Source organism: Lolium perenne, chromosome 3 (genome assembly GCF_019359855.2).
Source record: "Lolium perenne isolate Kyuss_39 chromosome 3, Kyuss_2.0, whole genome shotgun sequence".
Lineage (NCBI taxonomy): Eukaryota > Viridiplantae > Streptophyta > Magnoliopsida > Poales > Poaceae > Lolium > Lolium perenne.
The window spans coordinates 66,808,592-66,828,230 of NC_067246.2; the positions used below are offsets into that span (position 1 = coordinate 66,808,592).

Sequence of the window (19,639 nt, forward strand, 5' to 3'; positions counted from 1 at the left end):
CGGCCCATCAAGGGCGGTAGTGCCAGCTGCCTCCCCTTTTCCTTTTTTCTTTAAATCAAATAGAAGACAAACTTCAAAAGACAATATCTAGAGTTTGGAAACTCCGATCAAGACGAAACCAGTTTTGTTGGAAAGAGGACAACAAGAGCTACCCAACAAAAAGTGAAAATATGGAAACTAGTTGGGGGTGATTTTCTATTATTTTTAGAGGTGCAACACCTTGATACGTCTCCGACGTATCGATAATTTTTTATGTTCCATGCCATATTATTGATGATACCTACATGTTTTATGCACACTTTATGTCATATTCGTGCATTTTCTGGAACTAACCTATTAACGAGATGCCGAAGAGCCAGTTGCTGTTTTCTGCTGTTTTTGGTTTCAGAAATCCTAGTAACGAAATATTCTCGGAATTGGACGAAATCAAGACCCAGGGTCCTATTTTGCCACGAACCTTCCAGAAGACCGAAAGGGATACGAAGTGGGGCGACGAGGCGCCACCACCATAGGGCCGTGCGGCCAGGAGGGGGCCCGCGCCGCCCTATGGTGTGGGCCCCTCGTCAGCCCCCCGACTCTGCCCTTCCGCCTACTTAAAGCCTCCGTCGCGAAACCCCTGAGGCGAAAAACCACGATACGGAAAACCTTCCAGAGACGCCGCCGCCGCCAATCCCATCTCGAGGGATTCTGGAGATCTCCTCCGGCACCCTGCCGGAGAGGGGATTCATCTCCCGGAGGACTCTACACCGCCATGGTCGCCTCCGGAGTGATGAGTGAGTAGTTCACCCCTGGACTATGGGTCCATAGCAGTAGCTAGATGGTTGTCTTCTCCTCATTGTGCTTCATTGTTGGATCTTGTGAGCTGCCTAACATGATCAAGATCATCTATCTGTAATACTCTATGTTGTGTTTGTCGGGATCCGATGGATAGAGAATACCATGTTATGTTAATTATCAAGTTATTACATATGTGTTGTTTATGATCTTGCATGCTCTCCGTTATTAGTAGAGGCTCTGGCCAAGTTTTTTCTCTTAACTCCAAGAGGGAGTATTTATGCTCGATAGTGGGTTCATGCCTGCATTGACACAGGACGATGTGAGAAAGTTCTAAGGTTGTGCTGTTGCCACTAGGGATAAAACATTGGCGCTATGTCCGAGGATGTAGTTGTTGATTACATTACGCACCATACTTAATGCAATTTTTCTGTTGCTTTGCAACTTAATACTGGAAGGGGTTCGGATGATAACCTGAAGGTGGACTTTTTAGGCATAGATGCAGTTGGATGGCGGTCTATGTACTTTGTCGTAATGCCCAATTAAATCTCACTATACTTATCATGATATGTATGTGCATTGTTATGCCCTCTCTATTTGTCAATTGCCCGACTGTAATTTGTTCACCCAACATGCTTTTATCTTATGGGAGAGACACCTCTAGTGAACTGTGGACCCCGGTCCATTCTTTAATACTGAAATACAAATCTGCTGCAATACTTGTTTTTACTGTTTTCTCTGCAAACAATCATCTTCCACACAATACGGTTAATCCTTTGTTACAGCAAGCCGGTGAGATTGACAACCTCACTGTTTCGTTGGGGCAAAGTACTTTGGTTGTGTTGTGCAGGTTCCACGTTGGCGCCGGAATCCCTGGTGTTGCGCCGCACTACATCCCGCCGCCATCAACCTTCAACGTGCTTCTTGGCTCCTCCTGGTTCGATAAACCTTGGTTTCTTTCTGAGGGAAAACTTGCTGCTGTGCGCATCATACCTTCCTCTTGGGGTTCCCAACGAACGTGTGAGTTACACGCCATCAAGCTCTTTTTCTGGCGCCGTTGCCGGGGAGATCAAGACACGCTGCAAGGGGAGTCTCCACTTCTCAATCTCTTTACTTTGTTTTTGTCTTGCTTTATTTTATTTACTACTTTGTTTGTTGCATTATATCAAAACACAAAAAAATTAGTTGCTAGCTTTACTTTATTTACTGTCTTGCACTCTATATCAAAAACACAAAAAAATAGTTACTTGCATTTACTTTACTTGATTCATCATGTTTCCTTTTAATTTTACCACAAAAAACATACCAGTAGGACAAGGGTCTATAATTGGGAGGAACAATATAGAAGAATTTTTCACCCATGTTAGTACCGTTGAAGATTTTGAAGATAGACACTTGGTAGAACTTGCTCCTACTTATGAAATTGCTGCTGCTGCTTTAGTTCGCATGTTGGAAACTAAATTTGTTAATCTCAATCCTATAATCCAACACATGTTTCTTACACTTGGTGATATGGAAGAGGGGGAAAAGAAAGATTTTGTTTTAGAAACCCTTCTTAGAGAATTTGGTGGTCTAGCAAGAGAGGCTAGAAAGGTCTTCGCTAAATTTAATATGCTTGGTTCTCATACTAATTTTGTTGGTCTCCTTGAAAAAATGGACATGGATAGGATAAGGTACACTAATAATGCCAATGATGGTGGGGAGATCAAAGCACCAATACCATGTAAACTCCTAGCTATGAATGATGCACTAGAACATAATTATGCTTGGCTTGTTCCTGAAAATTTGTTCGATGAGAGTAGCAAGCCCAAGACTAAAGAGAAGGGAGACGCTGAAACTTATGTATCTAATATACTATGCATGGTTGAGAAAACTCCAAACCCCGCTGTAGGTGCACCACCCTTCGATAACACTTGAGTTACACTTTCTGCGCCTAGCTGAAAGGCGTTAAAGAAAAGCGCTTATGGGAGACAACCCATGTTTTTACTACAGTATTTTTGTTTTATATTTGAGTCTTGGAAGTTTTTTACTACTGTAGCAACCTCTCCTTATCTTAGTTTTGAGTTTTGTTGTGCCAAGTAAAGTCTTTGATAGTAAAGTAAGTACTAGATTTGGATTACTGCGCAGTTCCAGATTTCTTTGCTGTCACGAATCTGGGTCTACCTCCCTGTAGGTAGCTCAGAAAATTAAGCCAATTTACGTGCATGATCCTCAGATATGTACGCAACTTTCATTCAATTTGGGCATTTTCATTTGAGCAAGTCTGGTGCCCTAATAAAATCCATCTTTACGGACTGTTCTGTTTTGACAGATTCTGCCTTTTTATTTCGCATTGCCTCTTTTGCTATGTTGGATGAATTTCTTTGATCCATTAATGTCCAGTAGCTTTATGAAATGTCCAGAAGTGTTAAGAATGATTGTGTCACCTCTGAACATGTTAATTTTTATTGTGCACTAACCCTCTAATGAGTTGTTTCGAGTTTGGTGTGGAGGAAGTTTTCAAGGATCAAGAGAGGAGTATGATACAATATGATCAAGGAGAGTGAAAGCTCTAAGCTTGGGGATGCCCCGGTGGTTCACCCCTGCATATTCTAAGAAGACTCAAGCGTCTAAGCTTGGGGATGCCCAAGGCATCCCCTTCTTCATCGACAACATTATCAGGTTCCTCCCCTGAAACTATATTTTTATTCCGTCACATCTTATGTGCTTTGCTTGGAGCGTCGGTTTGTTTTTGTTTTTGTTTTGTTTGAATAAAATGGATCCTAGCATTCACTTTGTGGGAGAGAGACACGCTCCGCTGTAGCATATGGACAAGTATGTCCTTAGGCTCTACTCATAGTATTCATGGCGAAGTTTCTTCTTCGTTAAATTGTTATATGGTTGGAATTGGAAAATACTACATGTAGTAATTCTAAAATGTCTTGGATAATTTAATACTTGGCAATTGTTGTGCTCATGTTTAAGCTCTTGCATCATATACTTTGCACCCATTAATGAAGAAACACTTAGAGCTTGCTAATTTGGTTTGCATATTTGGTTTCTCTAGAGTCTAGATAATATCTAGTATTGAGTTTTGAACAACAAGGAAGACGGTGTAGAGTCTTATAATGTTTACAATATGTCTTTTATGTGAGTTTTGCTGCACCATTCATCCTTGTGTTTGTTTCAAATAACCTTGCTAGCCTAAACCTTGTATCGAGAGGGAATACTTCTCATGCATCCAAAATACTTGAGCCAACCACTATGCCATTTGTGTCCACCATACCTACCTACTACATGGTATTTATCCGCCATTCCAAAGTAAATTGCTTGAGTGCTACCTTTAAAATTCCATCATTCACCTTTGCAATATATAGCTCATGGGACAAATAGCTTAAAAACTATTGTGGTATTGAATATGTACTTATGCACTTTATCTCTTATTAAGTTGCTTGTTGTGCGATAACCATGCTTCTGGGGACGCCATCAACTATTCCTTGTTGAATATCATGTGAGTTGCTACGCATGTCCGTCTTGTCTGAAGTAAGAGAGATCTACCACCTTAATGGTTGGAGCATGCATATTGTTAGAGAAGAACATTGGGCCGCTAACTAAAGCCATGAATCATGGTGGAAGTTTCAGTTTTGGACATATATCCTCAATCTCATATGAGAATAATAATTGTTGCCACATGCTTATGCATTAAAGAGGAGTCCATTATCTGTTGTCCATGTTGTCCCGGTATGGATGTCTAAGTTGAGAATAATCAAAAGCGAGAAATCCAAAATGCGAGCTTTCTCCTTAGACCTTTGTACAGGCGGCATGGAGGTACCCCATTGTGACACTTGGTTAAAACATGTGCATTGCAAAGATCCGGTAGTCCAAGCTAATTAGGACAAGGTGCGGGCACTATTAGTATACTATGCATGAGGCTTGCAACTTGTAAGATATAATTTTCATAACTCATATGCTTTATTACTACCGTTGACAAAATTGTTTCATGTTTTCAAAATAAAAGCTCTAGCACAAATATAGCAATCGATGCTTTCCTCTTTGAAGGACCATTCTTTTTACCTTTATGTTGAGTCAGTTCACCTATCTCTCTCCACCTCAAGAAGCAAACATTTGTGTGAACTATGCATTGATTCCTACATACTTGCATATTGCACTTGTTATATTACTCTATGTTGACAATTATCCATGAGATATACATGTTATAAGTTGAAAGCAACCGCTGAAACTTAATCTTCCTTTGTGTTGCTTCAATACCTTTACTTTGATTTATTGCTTTATGAGTTAACTCTTATGCAAGACTTATTAATGCTTGTCTTGAAGTACTATTCATGAAAAGTCTTTGCTTTATGATTCACTTGTTTACTCATGTCATTACCATTGTTTTGATCGCTGCATTCATTACATATGTTTACAAATAGTATGATCAAGGTTATGATGGCATGTCACTTCAGAAATTATCTTTGTTATCGTTTTACCTGCTCGGGACGAGCAGAACTAAGCTTGGGGATGCTGATACGTCTCCGACGTATCGATAATTTCTTATGTTCCATGCCATATTATTGATGATACCTACATGTTTTATGCACACTTTATGTCATATTCGTGCATTTTCTGGAACTAACCTATTAACAAGATGCCGAAGAGCCAGTTGCTGTTTTCTGCTGTTTTTGGTTTCAGAAATCCTAGTAACGAAATATTCTCGGAATTGGACGAAATCAAGACCCAGGGTCCTATTTTGCCACGAACCTTCCAGAAGACCGAAAGGGATACGAAGTGGGGCGACGAGGCGCCGCCACCATAGGGCCGCGCGGCCAGGAGGGGGCCCGCGCCGCCCTATGGTGTGGGCCCCTCGTCAGCCCCCCGACTCTGCCCTTCCGCCTACTTAAAGCCTCCGTCGCGAAACCCCTGAGGCGAAAAACCACGATACGGAAAACCTTCCAGAGACGCCGCCGCCGCCAATCCCATCTCGGGGGATTCTGGAGATCTCCTCCGGCACCCTGCCGGAGAGGGGATTCATCTCCCGGAGGACTCTACACCGCCATGGTCGCCTCCGGAGTGATGAGTGAGTAGTTCACCCCTGGACTATGGGTCCATAGCAGTAGCTAGATGGTTGTCTTCTCCTCATTGTGCTTCATTGTTGGATCTTGTGAGCTGCCTAACATGATCAAGATCATCTATCTGTAATACTCTATGTTGTGTTTGTCGGGATCCGATGGATAGAGAATACCATGTTATGTTAATTATCAAGTTATTACATATGTGTTGTTTATGATCTTGCATGCTCTCCGTTATTAGTAGAGGCTCTGGCCAAGTTTTTGCTCTTAACTCCAAGAGGGAGTATTTATGCTCGATAGTGGGTTCATGCCTGCATTGACACCTGGGACAGTGACAGAAAGTTCTAAGGTTGTGCTGTGCTGTTGCCACTAGGGATAAAACATTGGCGCTATGTCCAAGGATGTAGTTGTTGATTACATTACGCACCATACTTAATGCAATTGTCTGTTGCTTTGCAACTTAATACTGGAAGGGGTTCGGATGATAACCTGAAGGTGGACTTTTTAGGCATAGATGCAGTTGGATGGCGGTCTATGTACTTTGTCGTAATGCCCAATTAAATCTCACTATACTTATCATGACATGTGTGTGCATTGTTATGCCCTCTCTATTTGTCAATTGCCCGACTGTAATTTGTTCACCCAACATGCTTTTATCTTATGGGAGAGACACCTCTAGTGAACTGTGGACCCCGGTCCATTCTTTAATACTGAAATACAAATCTGCTGCAATACTTGTTTTTACTGTTTTCTCTGCAAACAATCATCTTCCACACAATACGGTTAATCCTTTGTTACAGCAAGCCGGTGAGATTGACAACCTCACTGTTTCGTTGGGGCAAAATACTTTGGTTGTGTTGTGCAGGTTCCACGTTGGTGCCGGAATCCCTGGTGTTGCGCCGCACTACATCCCGCCGCCATCAACCTTCAACGTGCTTCTTGGCTCCTCCTGGTTCGATAAACCTTGGTTTCTTTCTGAGGGAAAACTTGCTGTTGTGCGCATCATACCTTCCTCTTGGGGTTCCCAACGAACGTGTGAGTTACACGCCATCACACCTCAACATGAGAAACCGAGAAAATCACCAAACTCGAAAATGCAACAAGTGATTTATGCGAAATCCGTTTTTGATGAATTAGAGCTTGTCATGAGAATAAGCACAAGCTCTAAAATATCACATGGATAAGATCCAAATAACAACCAAGAAAGATGATGCAAGGATGCAAAGGTTTGAGCTCTCTCCGAACGATACGATCGTGTTACTCACTCGAGAGCCCTCTTGATAGTACGGCAACTAATCTAAAAATTGATCTCCAACTACACCATGAGACCGGTGAGAAAGAAACCCTATCAAGAACACACCTTAACCTTGCGCATTCCACTTGAGCTTGATGATAACGGTCTTGACCGCAACAAGATGGAACGCCTTTCTTGATTGTGCTTGCTTGATGAAGTCATGCGAAATGCTCCCCCATACTCCACTATGGGAGAGCTTCTTCTTCGGCGCATCTTCACATATCCATGATCACCATATGAATGGCAAGCTTCAAGCATATATATGATCTCTTCGAGTTGGCTCATCTTGAACTTGCACTTCATTTATTCATTCTTCATCACGTTGATGTCTTGAAGTAACTTGAGAGTTCACTTCATCTTCATCTTCAAGACATACTTGACACTTGATATCCTTCATCAATTTCTTCTTATTGCAACCTTGAAGCCACCATATGGTTCAAGCATTGCCTATGGACAACACCTATAAATATAACTCAATGCAAACATTAGTCCATAGGGATTGTCATTAATTACCAAAACCACACATGGGGGCTCCATGCACTTTCAGATGGAATATCCGTTGACAACGAGGCGCACGTGATGACTTCGTCAATCCCAAGACCCCGGATCAGTTTCTTGAACTCACTCTCTCAGAGATGCTCATAAGGATAGGGTGTGTGTACGTACATTTATAGGATTCATATGGGTGAGTGTATATAGTGTATGTGTGAGCGTTTGCGTCAATACTGTGTTATGTAAAAAAAAGTACACTATACCCTCTTTTGCCCAGAAAATGAACTGATTTGATAATGTCATAGGCAAAAATTAGTTCATTTTCTGGGCTAAGAGGGTAAGGGTACCCTAATGATAGACCAGTTCGATCACTACCAGACAATGGTCATCATACAAAGTTCATTAATAACATAAATTCTAAACCAAGGTTCATGAAACGAAAACATAGAACAGTAAGTCAAACATCATTGTGTATGTTGTAAGTGTTGATACTAGCACGCATGGCATCGACACGCTTCTTTTGGTTCTGGTTCATACTGGTTGTGTCACATAATATGCTCTTGAAACCCTCGGCAAATTTACTCGACTTAAATTTACATGCCTCTATGTTCACATTTTGTTGCTCGATTTGCATGCCTCTATGTTCACATTTTGTTGCTCGAGTGCCAACTTATCCACCTCAATGGTCACCCGATGCCTCTAGAGTGTTACGAAGTTCTTGTACTTTTCATCCCTCTTTTGTTCCTTCGCCACATTTGATAGCTTTTTCTTTTTTCAATGCATTCATGCTCATCAATTATAGTCATGCACATTTCCAACCATCTCTACTCCAAGGTACAAAATTTGGAAGGCATTGATCACAAAAAACAGAAAGGCTACGCGTCACTTCCAGATTGGGTCTAGTTTGCTCTTCACTTGCTATCTTGAAAATTTTGGGCTTAGAATTTAGAGTTCGTGCATTGGTGTATATATTTATTTCATTGTTTGGTTTATAAAAATAGGGAGAATTTTGTTTTCTCAATTCTCATGAAGTGATCACGTCTTCTGGAAAATAGAGCGATTCTTGCTACAAAAGAATGCAACAGTATAGAAAGACCAAGCAACAACATAATATTAGTAGGTCAAGTTATTGCTTGAATGCTACCTTTAATCATGTAGCATTAATATTGCATTTATCGATTTCAATTTTAGGATCCCATATTGTATTCGGTGATGAGACCTCCAAGATGTCCTTGTATTTTGACTTGTAAAATATTTCATGTGTGTTATTTTGCATGGTTCTTCGCAATAACTATGACATTAATGTGTGGTCCATGACAAATGAATGACATTCTTGAAATGAGGCCAAAATCTAGGGTTTCTTAGTGTAGTACAAATGTACAACCACATACCACATGATATATACAATCTATAACCACACGAAATTTTTGTTTGATGTCGCACACTATTCTCAAATCACCCCGGATCTTGGTTGTTGGATTAAACTAGCCCCAAGTCTATGAAAAGTTGTTAATGATTCCTTGGCGGAAATGCTACAAGTTAACTTCATCCAATATTGCTCGATCAGACTATCATGTAATATATGAAAAACTTTCATCCTCATCCTAAACATCAAGTATAATTTCTTTGGGGCTTTCATTTTTTCCTCAGCCCCTTGTATCCATGTCGTCAAAGGAAGACTTATTGGTGCATATGGACCTTCTCATTCTCTCGTACAATACGAGGGTGTAACAATATACGGATGTAAACATTAATCAGATACATCATTTGTGGAATTATATGCAAATAAAAAAACATACATAAGTAAAAAAAACAAGAAACATTACAAGTTCAAATCAAACAACACAAATTTGAGACATTACAAGTGGAAAAAAAAATAGTCTAAAATAAATATTAGGTTATTAAAGTTATGATTTTTTGTGTTGAGCAAAAATAATATTAAGTACCAAAGAAAATAATACATCGCCAAAACATAAAAAACGAGAAAGAAAATCAAATTAATATCAAGGAAATAAATCAATAAACCAAAATATATAAATCTAAGAATACCTTTGTTCTGTAGCTCATTGTTAACGGCAATAATAATATCGGCATGCTCTTTGCATTCTTTGCATTCCTTTTGATTGTTTTCTGCATATTTTCAAAATTGATTGTGATCATAACTTCTCTTAATTCCTTTGTTGAACTTTGGCTACTGAATTTGGGTACCCAACAACATACATTCTTTCGATTGGATGATTATTTTCTCGCTCTCCTTTAATACACGTGTTAGAGAAACTTGGTCACCAAAGGCATCCTAAGTTGTTTTTTACGGTATTCACTTTGTCAATAACAATATGATAATGCATAATAGCATTTTCAAATGTGCTCATGGATCTGTCACCATGTATCAGATTAATTTTATGTAGCAAGTTTTTTCATAAAAAATAACGTACATATATTAACGCATATCTACAATGTTTTTCATGTAACCATAACTTTAATCCTTAAAACTTCAAATAAACATCCAACAAAAATCCCAAATGACTCATGCCCTTAGAGCTCTAGCTCGAGGTCAAGCTCATGTCATCGATATGTGGGTCGTCACTGATGGGGAGGATGTGTATGTAGAGGCATATGGAATTTTCTAATAGCTATCTCGAGGCGGATGGAGGAGGTGGTTCTCAGGTTGCAGGCAGGGGCGGTCACACATTTTACCATTAATTTTGGCAAAAAATCACACCTAATGGTTGAGCCATCAATTCTAGCCTGATTAGTACAAAATCACATGCAAGTTGTGACATAAGCACTGGTTGGTGGCGTTGGTTAAAACAAGTGCACACAAGCCAGCTGATAATGGGTTCAACACAACTACTTTTACATATCTTAGTAGATTTTCTTGTAATTTTTTTTATTTTGAATAGCTATTGTGAAAATCATGTGCCTGCCACTGATTGCGGGTAGGGTGCACCACTTCTAGAGGAAAAATTGATGTGGAGGGCGGAGACACTTGTACCGGCAATGCAGTTGATGGGAGGAGGAAGGATTCAACAAGATAGGGAGGAGAGGGACGGGGCATGTTGACATCAACAAGACCATTGCAGAGGAAGAGGAGATATGAGGAATCCAGAAAGTGTAGGAGATAAGTCATGGTTTAGGTATACGGTGGTAGGTAATGTAATTTTACACTAAATTTAGAGGGCATTCTGAAAAAAAACATGGTTGGTCGACTAGGGGAAGGGTGAATCGGCGATTACAATTTTGTACATTTTTGTTGATTTAGGGGAATGTGGAAAAAGATTCACTAAAATTGAACTACGTGATACAATCCTATATGACAAAGTCACAACTCGACAAACAAGGTACACCAGTAAAAAGCTAGATATTATAACATGTCCAAACACATTGATAATTTGGCTCTTGGGTGCATATGTCACTTTATTTTAAAATGCATCTTTGATATATTTTGAAATATTGAAAGAAAATAAACAAAAAATCACATGTACATCTTCGCATGGTATGTGGGCACAAAGTTTTTCCATGAAAAATCGACTTGTCATTTGGTTGGGTAAAAAAGTCAAAATTTTGTGATAAAAATATGGATTTTTGTGAGACATGTTTTGTATTTTTTACATAGACCATAAAAAATATTAGATTACGAACACACATAGATTATTGAGATGCACATGCAAAAAAAAGTTTGTTGGAATTTTTGAAAATTAAAAATATTATTTTTTGGGTGGTGAAAGCATATGCAACCAGGAGCCAAATTGAATTTCTGCCAAAAATTTCCTTCTCTTTTTAGAAGGGGGAAAAAGAATAGTTACGCCGTTTTATGTACTAATTGTTGTCCTTGGCATACTTTGTTTCCATATACTAGCTCACCTAGAAAATCAAGAGTGTTGTTACTTCAATAATTCCACTTTGTGTCCATAATTACTTCCTTCGAAAAAATGCTCAAGTTGTGACATGTTATTTCAGTTGTCTTTTAGAAATTTCTAGTAGACTAGTTAGGCTATGCGCACAGTGGACCTAGGATATATTTAGTCATAGACATGGAATACGTTTATAGAGGACCTTTAACAAAATCATACATATCGACGTCTTATAGGAAGAATTGTTTAGTTTGTTTTGCATCTGTTCCTATATTTTATGAAATATGTTATAATTTGCAGTGAAACATTCATGTAAATCAGTACTGGTTTTTGAAATTTGTTCCAAATTGTACTGAAATATTCATATAAATCAGTAAGGGTTTCGATAAATCACAAATGCTTCATGAGTAAAATATTTAGATATGCTTCAACACCTATAGAATTTGAAAAAAAAATTGCACCCGTAACTCAGACAAAACATGATGTACTTTTTTTTAACTAATATACTTTCTTGTACTAATACTCTCTTTTTGAAGTATAAAATAAGTACTGTAAACAGACATATTATAACCGGTGAAAAAAATACTGAATTATGAATACATATCTATTGATGGATCAAATGTGAAAGTAAAAACAAGGAAGAGGGGATGAAAGGATGACAGAAAACGAAAAAGAATACGTAAGAGTGCAACCTCAGTAAAGGAAGACGAACAAAATAAAGCAAAGAAAAAATGGAACTGGGGACAAAAACAAGAAGGGAATGACTATTGACTAGTCAAGCGGCAGACTAGTAGTGCACGCTGTCGCCAGTGCTGAGCTAGTTGGGTCTGGACGCGGTTTCGTTCGAATCAAGGCCCCCTTCCTCCGGGTGCCTGCCAGCCACGGATAACTCCGAAGAACTTTCGGAACGAACGACTAATACGCGCCTAAGCAAGAAGCTTCCATCTGCCACCGGGAGCACGCACGCACGTTTGACTGCGAATTCAACGATCACCGTGAACCCTCCGGACTCCCCTATATAAGCACGGCAAATCCCCGCTGCCAGGAATCACAACAACCACTGCTATATCATAAGATAGGACTTCTCTAGCTTCTCCTTTGGTGTACTACATTCTTGACTTGCGCCGCCGTCAAGGGCCTGCAACCTACCGCCGCGCCGATCGATTCATCTCCTGTTCACGCGATGGCTCGCCCGGCTGCCGTCGACTCGCCCGCCGGCGTGGCGCAGGGCGGCGCGAGGAAGACGGAGGGGCTGGCGGCCGTGGCCGGCGACGGCAGGAGGGTCGATCAGGCCGTGGCGTACCTGCTCATGGCCGCCGCGCTCGCCGTCACCTACCTCGTCCACTGATCCATCTGACGGACGACGACAAGGAGCATGCCGATTCATGATAGTAATAATTAGCCGTTCATGAATATAGCTAGGAATTCTTTTTTCTTGTCACTCCAATCTTGTAAGTCTTGAGCAAGTCATGAACAGATACTAATATGTTTGTTGCAAGATTTTCTTTGACTTCTCTGTGCGTGGCGGAGGGCCAGAATCAGTTAGATCGGTAGCTGGACTTGAATCGTCTGCTCATGTCGCTTCATCCCTAATTCATCACCAGCTAGCTAGTTATGAAGATTTTCACGATATGGTCTAAATTCATAAGCAGCTAGTTCTGAAGATTACAGGACATGGTCTAAATTACCTGGATAGCTAGTTTGACCTCTCTCTGACCCTCAGTAACCCTTGCACAATATCCCTGGCCTCCATGGCACATCAAACAGCAAAAACAGGCACCCAGTTCAACCCAAACAACACGCATAACAAAATCTGCAGCAGGCTGGACAGGTCATGCTTGATCAAATTATTAAGTATTATAAAGTATATAATTTAATATCTTCTACTGGCGACACAACATGCTGACAAGAATGTACAATCACTGTAATATAGGTATTCCCACGACTTCGAAGACAACTATATAACTAACAATGGGGGAAATGCCGCTGCTGTCTGGTTTCCCCCAGCTGGTACAGCTGGAAGCCCGGCGAGGCCAGGACCCTAAACCTGTTGAACTAGCCAGACTTCTACAACACAAGGTGCAAAAGAGGAGCACCGATGCTCACCTAAGGTGAGCCAGATTCCTCCCCAGAGTCTGCATCAGGCTCTGCAACTACATCATCTTCAGAGCCTGAGCCAGACTCTGCAACTGCATCATCTTCAGAGCCTGAGCCAGAGCCAGAGCCAGAGTCTGCAACTACATCATCCTCCTCTGAGCCTGACCCAGAGTCTGCAACTACATCATCTTCCGACTCTGACCCCGAATCTGCAACAACATCATCTTCATCTTCAGAGCCTGACATGGCGAATTGCTTGGAGATGGGTGTCGGTCGTTGCCTCGTCGTTTTCTTTGTCATTGCTTCAGGTGTAACCTGCCCTGGTTGCACCATCTCTTCATCATCACTTTTCATGTTTCTTCGACTCCGACGAAGCCCTTGCTGTCGAGGCTTGCTATCAACCTTACGGGCAGCAAGACGAGTCCTCTTGCGCGTCACAACAACTTCCTCCTCATCGGAGTTGCTCTCGTGGGAATCGGAAGCATCAGTGTCCTCGTCGCTGCTGGAGGAGCCATCATCTTTATCATTATAGTCTGAGACTTCACCATCGTCAGAACTAGGATCATCTAGGTCCTTGGCATCCACCTGTTCTCTAACTTCATTATTCTCTGGACTGATGTCAGATCCTACATTGGCTCCATTGTCTCCCTGATCTGGAACATGCCTTCTCTTCTTGCCTGCCTCCTTAGGTGGATCAGATTCCTTTCCTTTCCTGCATTAAAGTACATAATTTATTTTCAAGAAGAATGCATCTGACATTGCATAAGAAAAGGGCAACTGCTAAAACTTCAGTAGATGAAAAGCAGATGAGAATGCAATCTGCGTCCCACTTTTGATGTTTCTCCCAGGAAAATCTGCCAGGGTCAAAAATCCCTGGAACCTACATCATTTTTCTTCTTCAGAATTTTCTATATGCACCATTCCCCAAACAAATGCGCAAACCATAGAGCATGCTTATTTATAATGTAAATATCAAGTAAAGATGCACATTCAAAACTCAAAAGGCAGTAAGCAATACCATAAGAAATTTACGTATACGTCTATCGCCGAGAACAGCCAAATACTACTCCTAAGAAACTAGTGGGAAACAGCAGGGTTGGAGTGGTTTTAACTTACGCTGTAGCTTTTATTGCCTCCTTTATGGAACGATCATAATCAGCTGCACACAAAACCAATACAGGATATCATCAATGCTAAAAGATAGCAGGCGGTCACAGTTTATTTATTTACCAGTTATAATATCAACTTCTACAAAATTGGAAAATAATGGAAGCAAGCCAGTTACATCACATCTTGAAAATGTTAAATCACACTACTGGTCTGTTTAGTGGGAGTTATGAACAAACAAACACCAACAAACAATACTCCCTCTGGTCCAAATTAGTTCACTCAAATTTGTCTAGATTCGCATGTATCTATACGCGTTTTAGTGTGTAGAGATACATGTGAATCTAGATGAATCTGTGGCTACTAATTTGGAACGGAGGGAGTATCAGTTTTCCATTCCAGTGAACTTGCTTACGATGATTAGAACCAATAATAAAAGGATAATATCAATAGATGCATAAAGTTGACTACAGAATGAGCGATGCCAAAATAGCATGAGTTTTCAATATAAACAACCAAGCTGCAGGTCATGAGCCCCAAGATAATTGCTAATGTAAGGAAAAAAATGTTTCATTTTTTCACGTTTAGCTAAGGTTGTTGAATAAAGAAGCTCCTTACAGTAATTGTAGCTGACAGGTTTACGTTCGCGTAAAGCGCGGGTTTGGAAAATATTAGCAAGAGCTCGTTCATCCTTCTGCTGCCGACGTTTTAATTCCCTCTCTTTCTTCTGCAATTTAAAGAACAGGTAAAAATGTAGTGATAAATCATCAGCGCGATAAAGTACAATCTGCTGCCAAGAATAAATGCAAACATTGCAATAAAAGCAAGTAAGATGGAAGCTACCTTTTCAAACTTCTCCACAGCTGGAATGGTATTTTCCTTGAGATGCTGTCCAATGGCAGATTCAGATCGACCCTTCTTGCTGCATAACTTTTCCTGTAAACGTCACATGTCAAATATTGGTACTACAAAGTGAAATGGACATGAAGAACATATCAGCAGGAACCCTAACTGATATATCAAGAAACTCATCGAGGTTAGTCGCAGCTGTTTCCCAGTGAATATTAAGAACTGGTTTTGTCAAACGGCCATTCTTCCCCTTCCAGTTCTGCTTATAATCAACCGTTACATCTTCTTTGAATAACCTATGACCAACAGTTGAGTCTCCAACATACCTAGCAACCAGGAAAGTTAATGAAGTATCAGCAAGAAGACAAACATAAAAGTACCAAGGGTCTGCTTCCTTATTTTATGGATGTGCAATTAAAAGAAACAAACATTAATATAAAGATTCACGGTGAAAGATTGCCAAATACGTAAAGCGTCACTTTAACTGAAGCATGTGCCATATTAGAAGAGTTCTTACTGTGTATACAATAGGTGGTCATCTGAAAACCAAGAAGGGCAATACCAAGAATGGAGGAGAAAATTCTTATCAATCAGTCACATGCTATCAAGTTTGTAGAACAGCCATCAAAACCTCTTTTGCATTTAAAGCCTGTTGCTTGCCTTACAGCTGAGCATCTCAATTTGATCATCCATAATTAAAAGGCATAAGGAAAACCAAGACAAATGTCGAGTATATCTATGGACTAAGGTAATAACTTGAGGTGCAATTCAACTCTTCCAAGTATCCAATATAATCAAGCCAAGTATATTACAGATTGCATCAACTTTTATGTTGGAAGTTTGGAATATGCAAAAACATCTTTAACTAGGTGATGAGCCCATAACCCAATAATTGATACCAGCCTCATTCCCATCATATGATAGATTTGACGCTTGTAGAAAATAATAATTACATCATGCGCTAAATTTCCCCCTGTGCCTATCAGCCTATGATATGCATGCCACCTTGTGTCTATGACATGTGTGCCTATGGGTAAAATAGGCATATTATGTTTTGCCCTGATCAAGGGTTACAAGACTTCTCAGTCAACACTTGCTGTTACCGGCAATGTAAAAAAAAACTTGAAATGTAAATTCAGTGACTGGAGATGGTAGATTATGGAAAATGTGAAGAGAAGGGAACAAAAATACACACCAGTATACAGACCCATCACTGGCACTCCCTAACTTTTCTTTCCGGAAGTTGGAAATATTAACTCCTTTCTTCATTTCATCATTAATGTACCATACTGCATCATTTTGCTGCAATACAGATAATTTCTATCAATCTAATGTGTGTAAAATGCTCGAGAGAACTTGTTGGTATTTCATTGATCAAATTACTCAGCTAGCTGAAACTTGAGAAATTGATAACTTGTTCCACAAAAGAAATACCTCTGACCGAACTTCACAAAGCGCCTTGAGTATAAATAAACGAGATACTGGATCCAGCTCCTTAAATGTCTCTACTTCCTTACTGCACCAACAAAATAAGTTAAGGTGATGAAAAAATAAAAATCAACAGGGTAATACACACAGCATTATTTACAATACGACGATGCGTACCCAGGACTTTGTTTGAACGGGTTGGTTCCTTCAGCAACCTGAAACCAAAATTGTTAAAACCTGGGCTAGTCTATTTTGTTTAAACTAGTATAAAATGACCAACCAATGTGTTCTAGCAACCTACCCATGACCACCAATCGGATAGTTTCTTGGCAGTTGCTATTACCCATCCATCGTCAACATTGAGATTCTTGCTGACTGGTGGTATTCCCTGAAACATTTTACTAGTACAAGTTAGCAAACAACATCTGTGACAAACATGGCATGGTACGAAGAAAACAAGTTAATAATTCGTTCTGTTTGTGGCAAGAACAACTATGCTAAAAACAGGCCTAGGTGTCATAAAACCGTTTTCAGCAGATGCGTAGGCAATATATCATCTACATGTAATAAACAACAAAGAAGTTTTGGTACAAATACGTAAACCATGAAATATGCGCCACACAGGTCCTGTTGGTAAACGCTGACAACACTATGTTAACGCTGATAACAAATATATATGCACAACAAAAAGGCGTCTAGTTACAAATACGTAAAGCATAAAATAAGCGCCACAAGTCCTGTTGGTAAACGCTGACAACACTATGTTAACGCTGACAACAAATATATATGCACAACAAAAAGGCGTCTAGTTACAAATACGTAAAGCATAAAATAAGCGCCACAAGTCCTGTTGGTAAACGCTGACAACACTATGTTAACGCTGACAACAAATATATATGCACAACAAAAAGGCGTCTAGTTACAAATACGTAAAGCATAAAATAAGCGCCACAAGTCCTGTTTTGAGTAAATTATTTTTCCTGTTTCATAAACGTTAACACGAGTAACTAAATAAGCGCAGTACGCAGTTAGTGAAAACAAATATCATAAGGGGAAGGAGACGCTATATTTTTTTTTTTGGAGATCGAGTGATGAAAAGGTTAACAGATTGCACCGACTCAAAACAGACTCCATTACGCACTCATGCCACTACGCATCTGATCTCTGCACAGGCAATTAGTACACTGCTGGCCAACCAAATCAGGCCAGCAAAGTGATTTCAATGTGCTATTAATGCTGTATTGGAGTTATGTATGCCCAGCACAGGGAAAACAATTAAGATGGTAATGGAAAAGGATAGTGGTACTACCTTGAGGAGGGCAATGTGTATGCGAGCGAGGTCGCGGTTGTTCTCGATGAGCGCCGTCTCGATCTCGTCGGCCGAGAGGCCCAGGTCGGCCTCGATCACCGGCTCGAACACCTGCGAATTTCCAATCCGGTTAGGTGGGATGAGAGAAAATGGGGAAGAGAAAACCCTAGGCGGCTAAGCGGAAGCGGGGGCTCACCTGGAGGAAGTGGAGGACGGAGGCGAGCTCCCACCGGCGGCGGAGGAGCGCGCGGGGATCCTCGGCCGGGGCGTCCTGTAGAGGCTGCGGCGGTGGCCCCGGGGACTTGGGCGGGGCGGAGGGCCTCGCGCGCTTCGCCGGCGACGCCATGGGGGCGGGGAGCGTTGGGTGGGCGGGAAGGGGGGCGAATTGGTGGGCAGAGAGGCGCTAGGGGAGGCGGCACTGTGTCTGTGAGCCGTCGAGTATTATAGGGTTTTTTTTGCCCCCAGGGAGAGCGGTGGCATGTTCTTTTATTTACTCGAAAACACATGGCGTTATATGCCAAAATAAACATAGATTTTTTTCATCTCGATTTTGGAAAATTTGCAAATTTATACTACGGGGTACCAAATTTTGACAGGATACGCTTTTACACGTGTAATTTTTAAAATATTATGGATTTTTTTTTTGATTTTTTACACATGTACTCTCCCCGTTACTTTAGATATGTCGTAAGTCACGCTTTGTTAACTTTGACTAACTTTCTAGTGAAAAGTAGCGGTATTTGCGATACTAAATTAAATTGCTAGGTTCATCTTAACATGTAGTTCAATAATACAGTTATTTAATTTCATGTACATTGGTATTTTTGTGTAAAAAATTGATTAAATGTAAGAATATGTGACTTCTGGAAATTTCTGCCGGAAAAAAAATAATCATACTATCTCCGTTTAAAAGTCAACTGTTTTAGTTTTATCTAGATACGAATATATTTAGATATATTTTAGTTGCAGATACACCCGTGGCTTAAAAAATTGAGATATGGAGGGAGTGTATGATTTGACACACATCACAAATGGTAGTAATACCAAAGAATTATAAGGGTATAAGTCTCTACTTACCTACACAAGTAAAAAAAATCAAACCTTTTTCATTTTCTTCAAAATGGAAGGAGGACCATAGCCCCTGCATCGAAAGGATGCATATGACTTCTTTTATTTATTTATTTAACACATGTCTAACAAAGATCATATATCGAAAAAACAGAAGCCATCACGCAACAGGTGCACTATCACACCCCAAAACACCCCTCTAAGCAAAACAAGAGGGTTGCGCTAAAGATTCCTTTATTACAATAAGTAGGTTTTATTTTAATAGTGGTTGACACAACAAGATCATATATTGACCAATGGTTATTCAAGCATGGGAGTG

At 40.3% G+C, this 19,639-nt stretch overlaps 1 protein-coding gene across 2 annotated transcripts; it reads right to left on the bottom strand.

Annotated features, from left to right (window-relative positions):
• Positions 1-13,300: 13,300 nt before the first annotated feature.
• On the bottom strand, positions 13,301-18,644 carry LOC127341635 (DDT domain-containing protein DDR4). Of its 2 annotated transcripts, XM_051367508.1 has the most exons (12): positions 18,449-18,644; positions 18,253-18,363; positions 17,245-17,331; positions 17,121-17,158; positions 16,950-17,031; positions 16,711-16,817; positions 15,679-15,841; positions 15,510-15,602; positions 15,285-15,393; positions 14,676-14,718; positions 13,721-14,271; positions 13,301-13,669 (listed from the first exon to the last, which is right to left on the bottom strand). In XM_051367508.1, exons 1-12 carry the CDS (start codon positions 18,596-18,598, stop codon positions 13,569-13,571), a joined length of 1,635 nt encoding a protein of 544 aa, XP_051223468.1. In that variant the 5' UTR covers positions 18,599-18,644; the 3' UTR covers positions 13,301-13,568. The 2 variants fall into 2 exon arrangements, with proteins under 2 accessions (XP_051223468.1, XP_051223467.1); XM_051367507.1 differs by having other exon boundaries at positions 13,301-14,271.
• Positions 18,645-19,639: the final 995 nt, after the last annotated feature.

Coding starts and splice junctions, on each gene's coding strand:
- LOC127341635 (XM_051367507.1), bottom strand. CDS start 18,598: ATGGCGTCGCCGGCGAAGCGCGCGAGGCCCTCCGCCCCGCCCAAGTCC. Junction 15,842..16,710: donor AGTGATGGGTCTGTATACTG/GTGTGTATTTTT, acceptor CCTGGTTGCTAG/GTATGTTGGAGACTCAACTG. Junction 15,394..15,509: donor CTGTGGAGAAGTTTGAAAAG/GTAGCTTCCATC, acceptor TTTAAATTGCAG/AAGAAAGAGAGGGAATTAAA.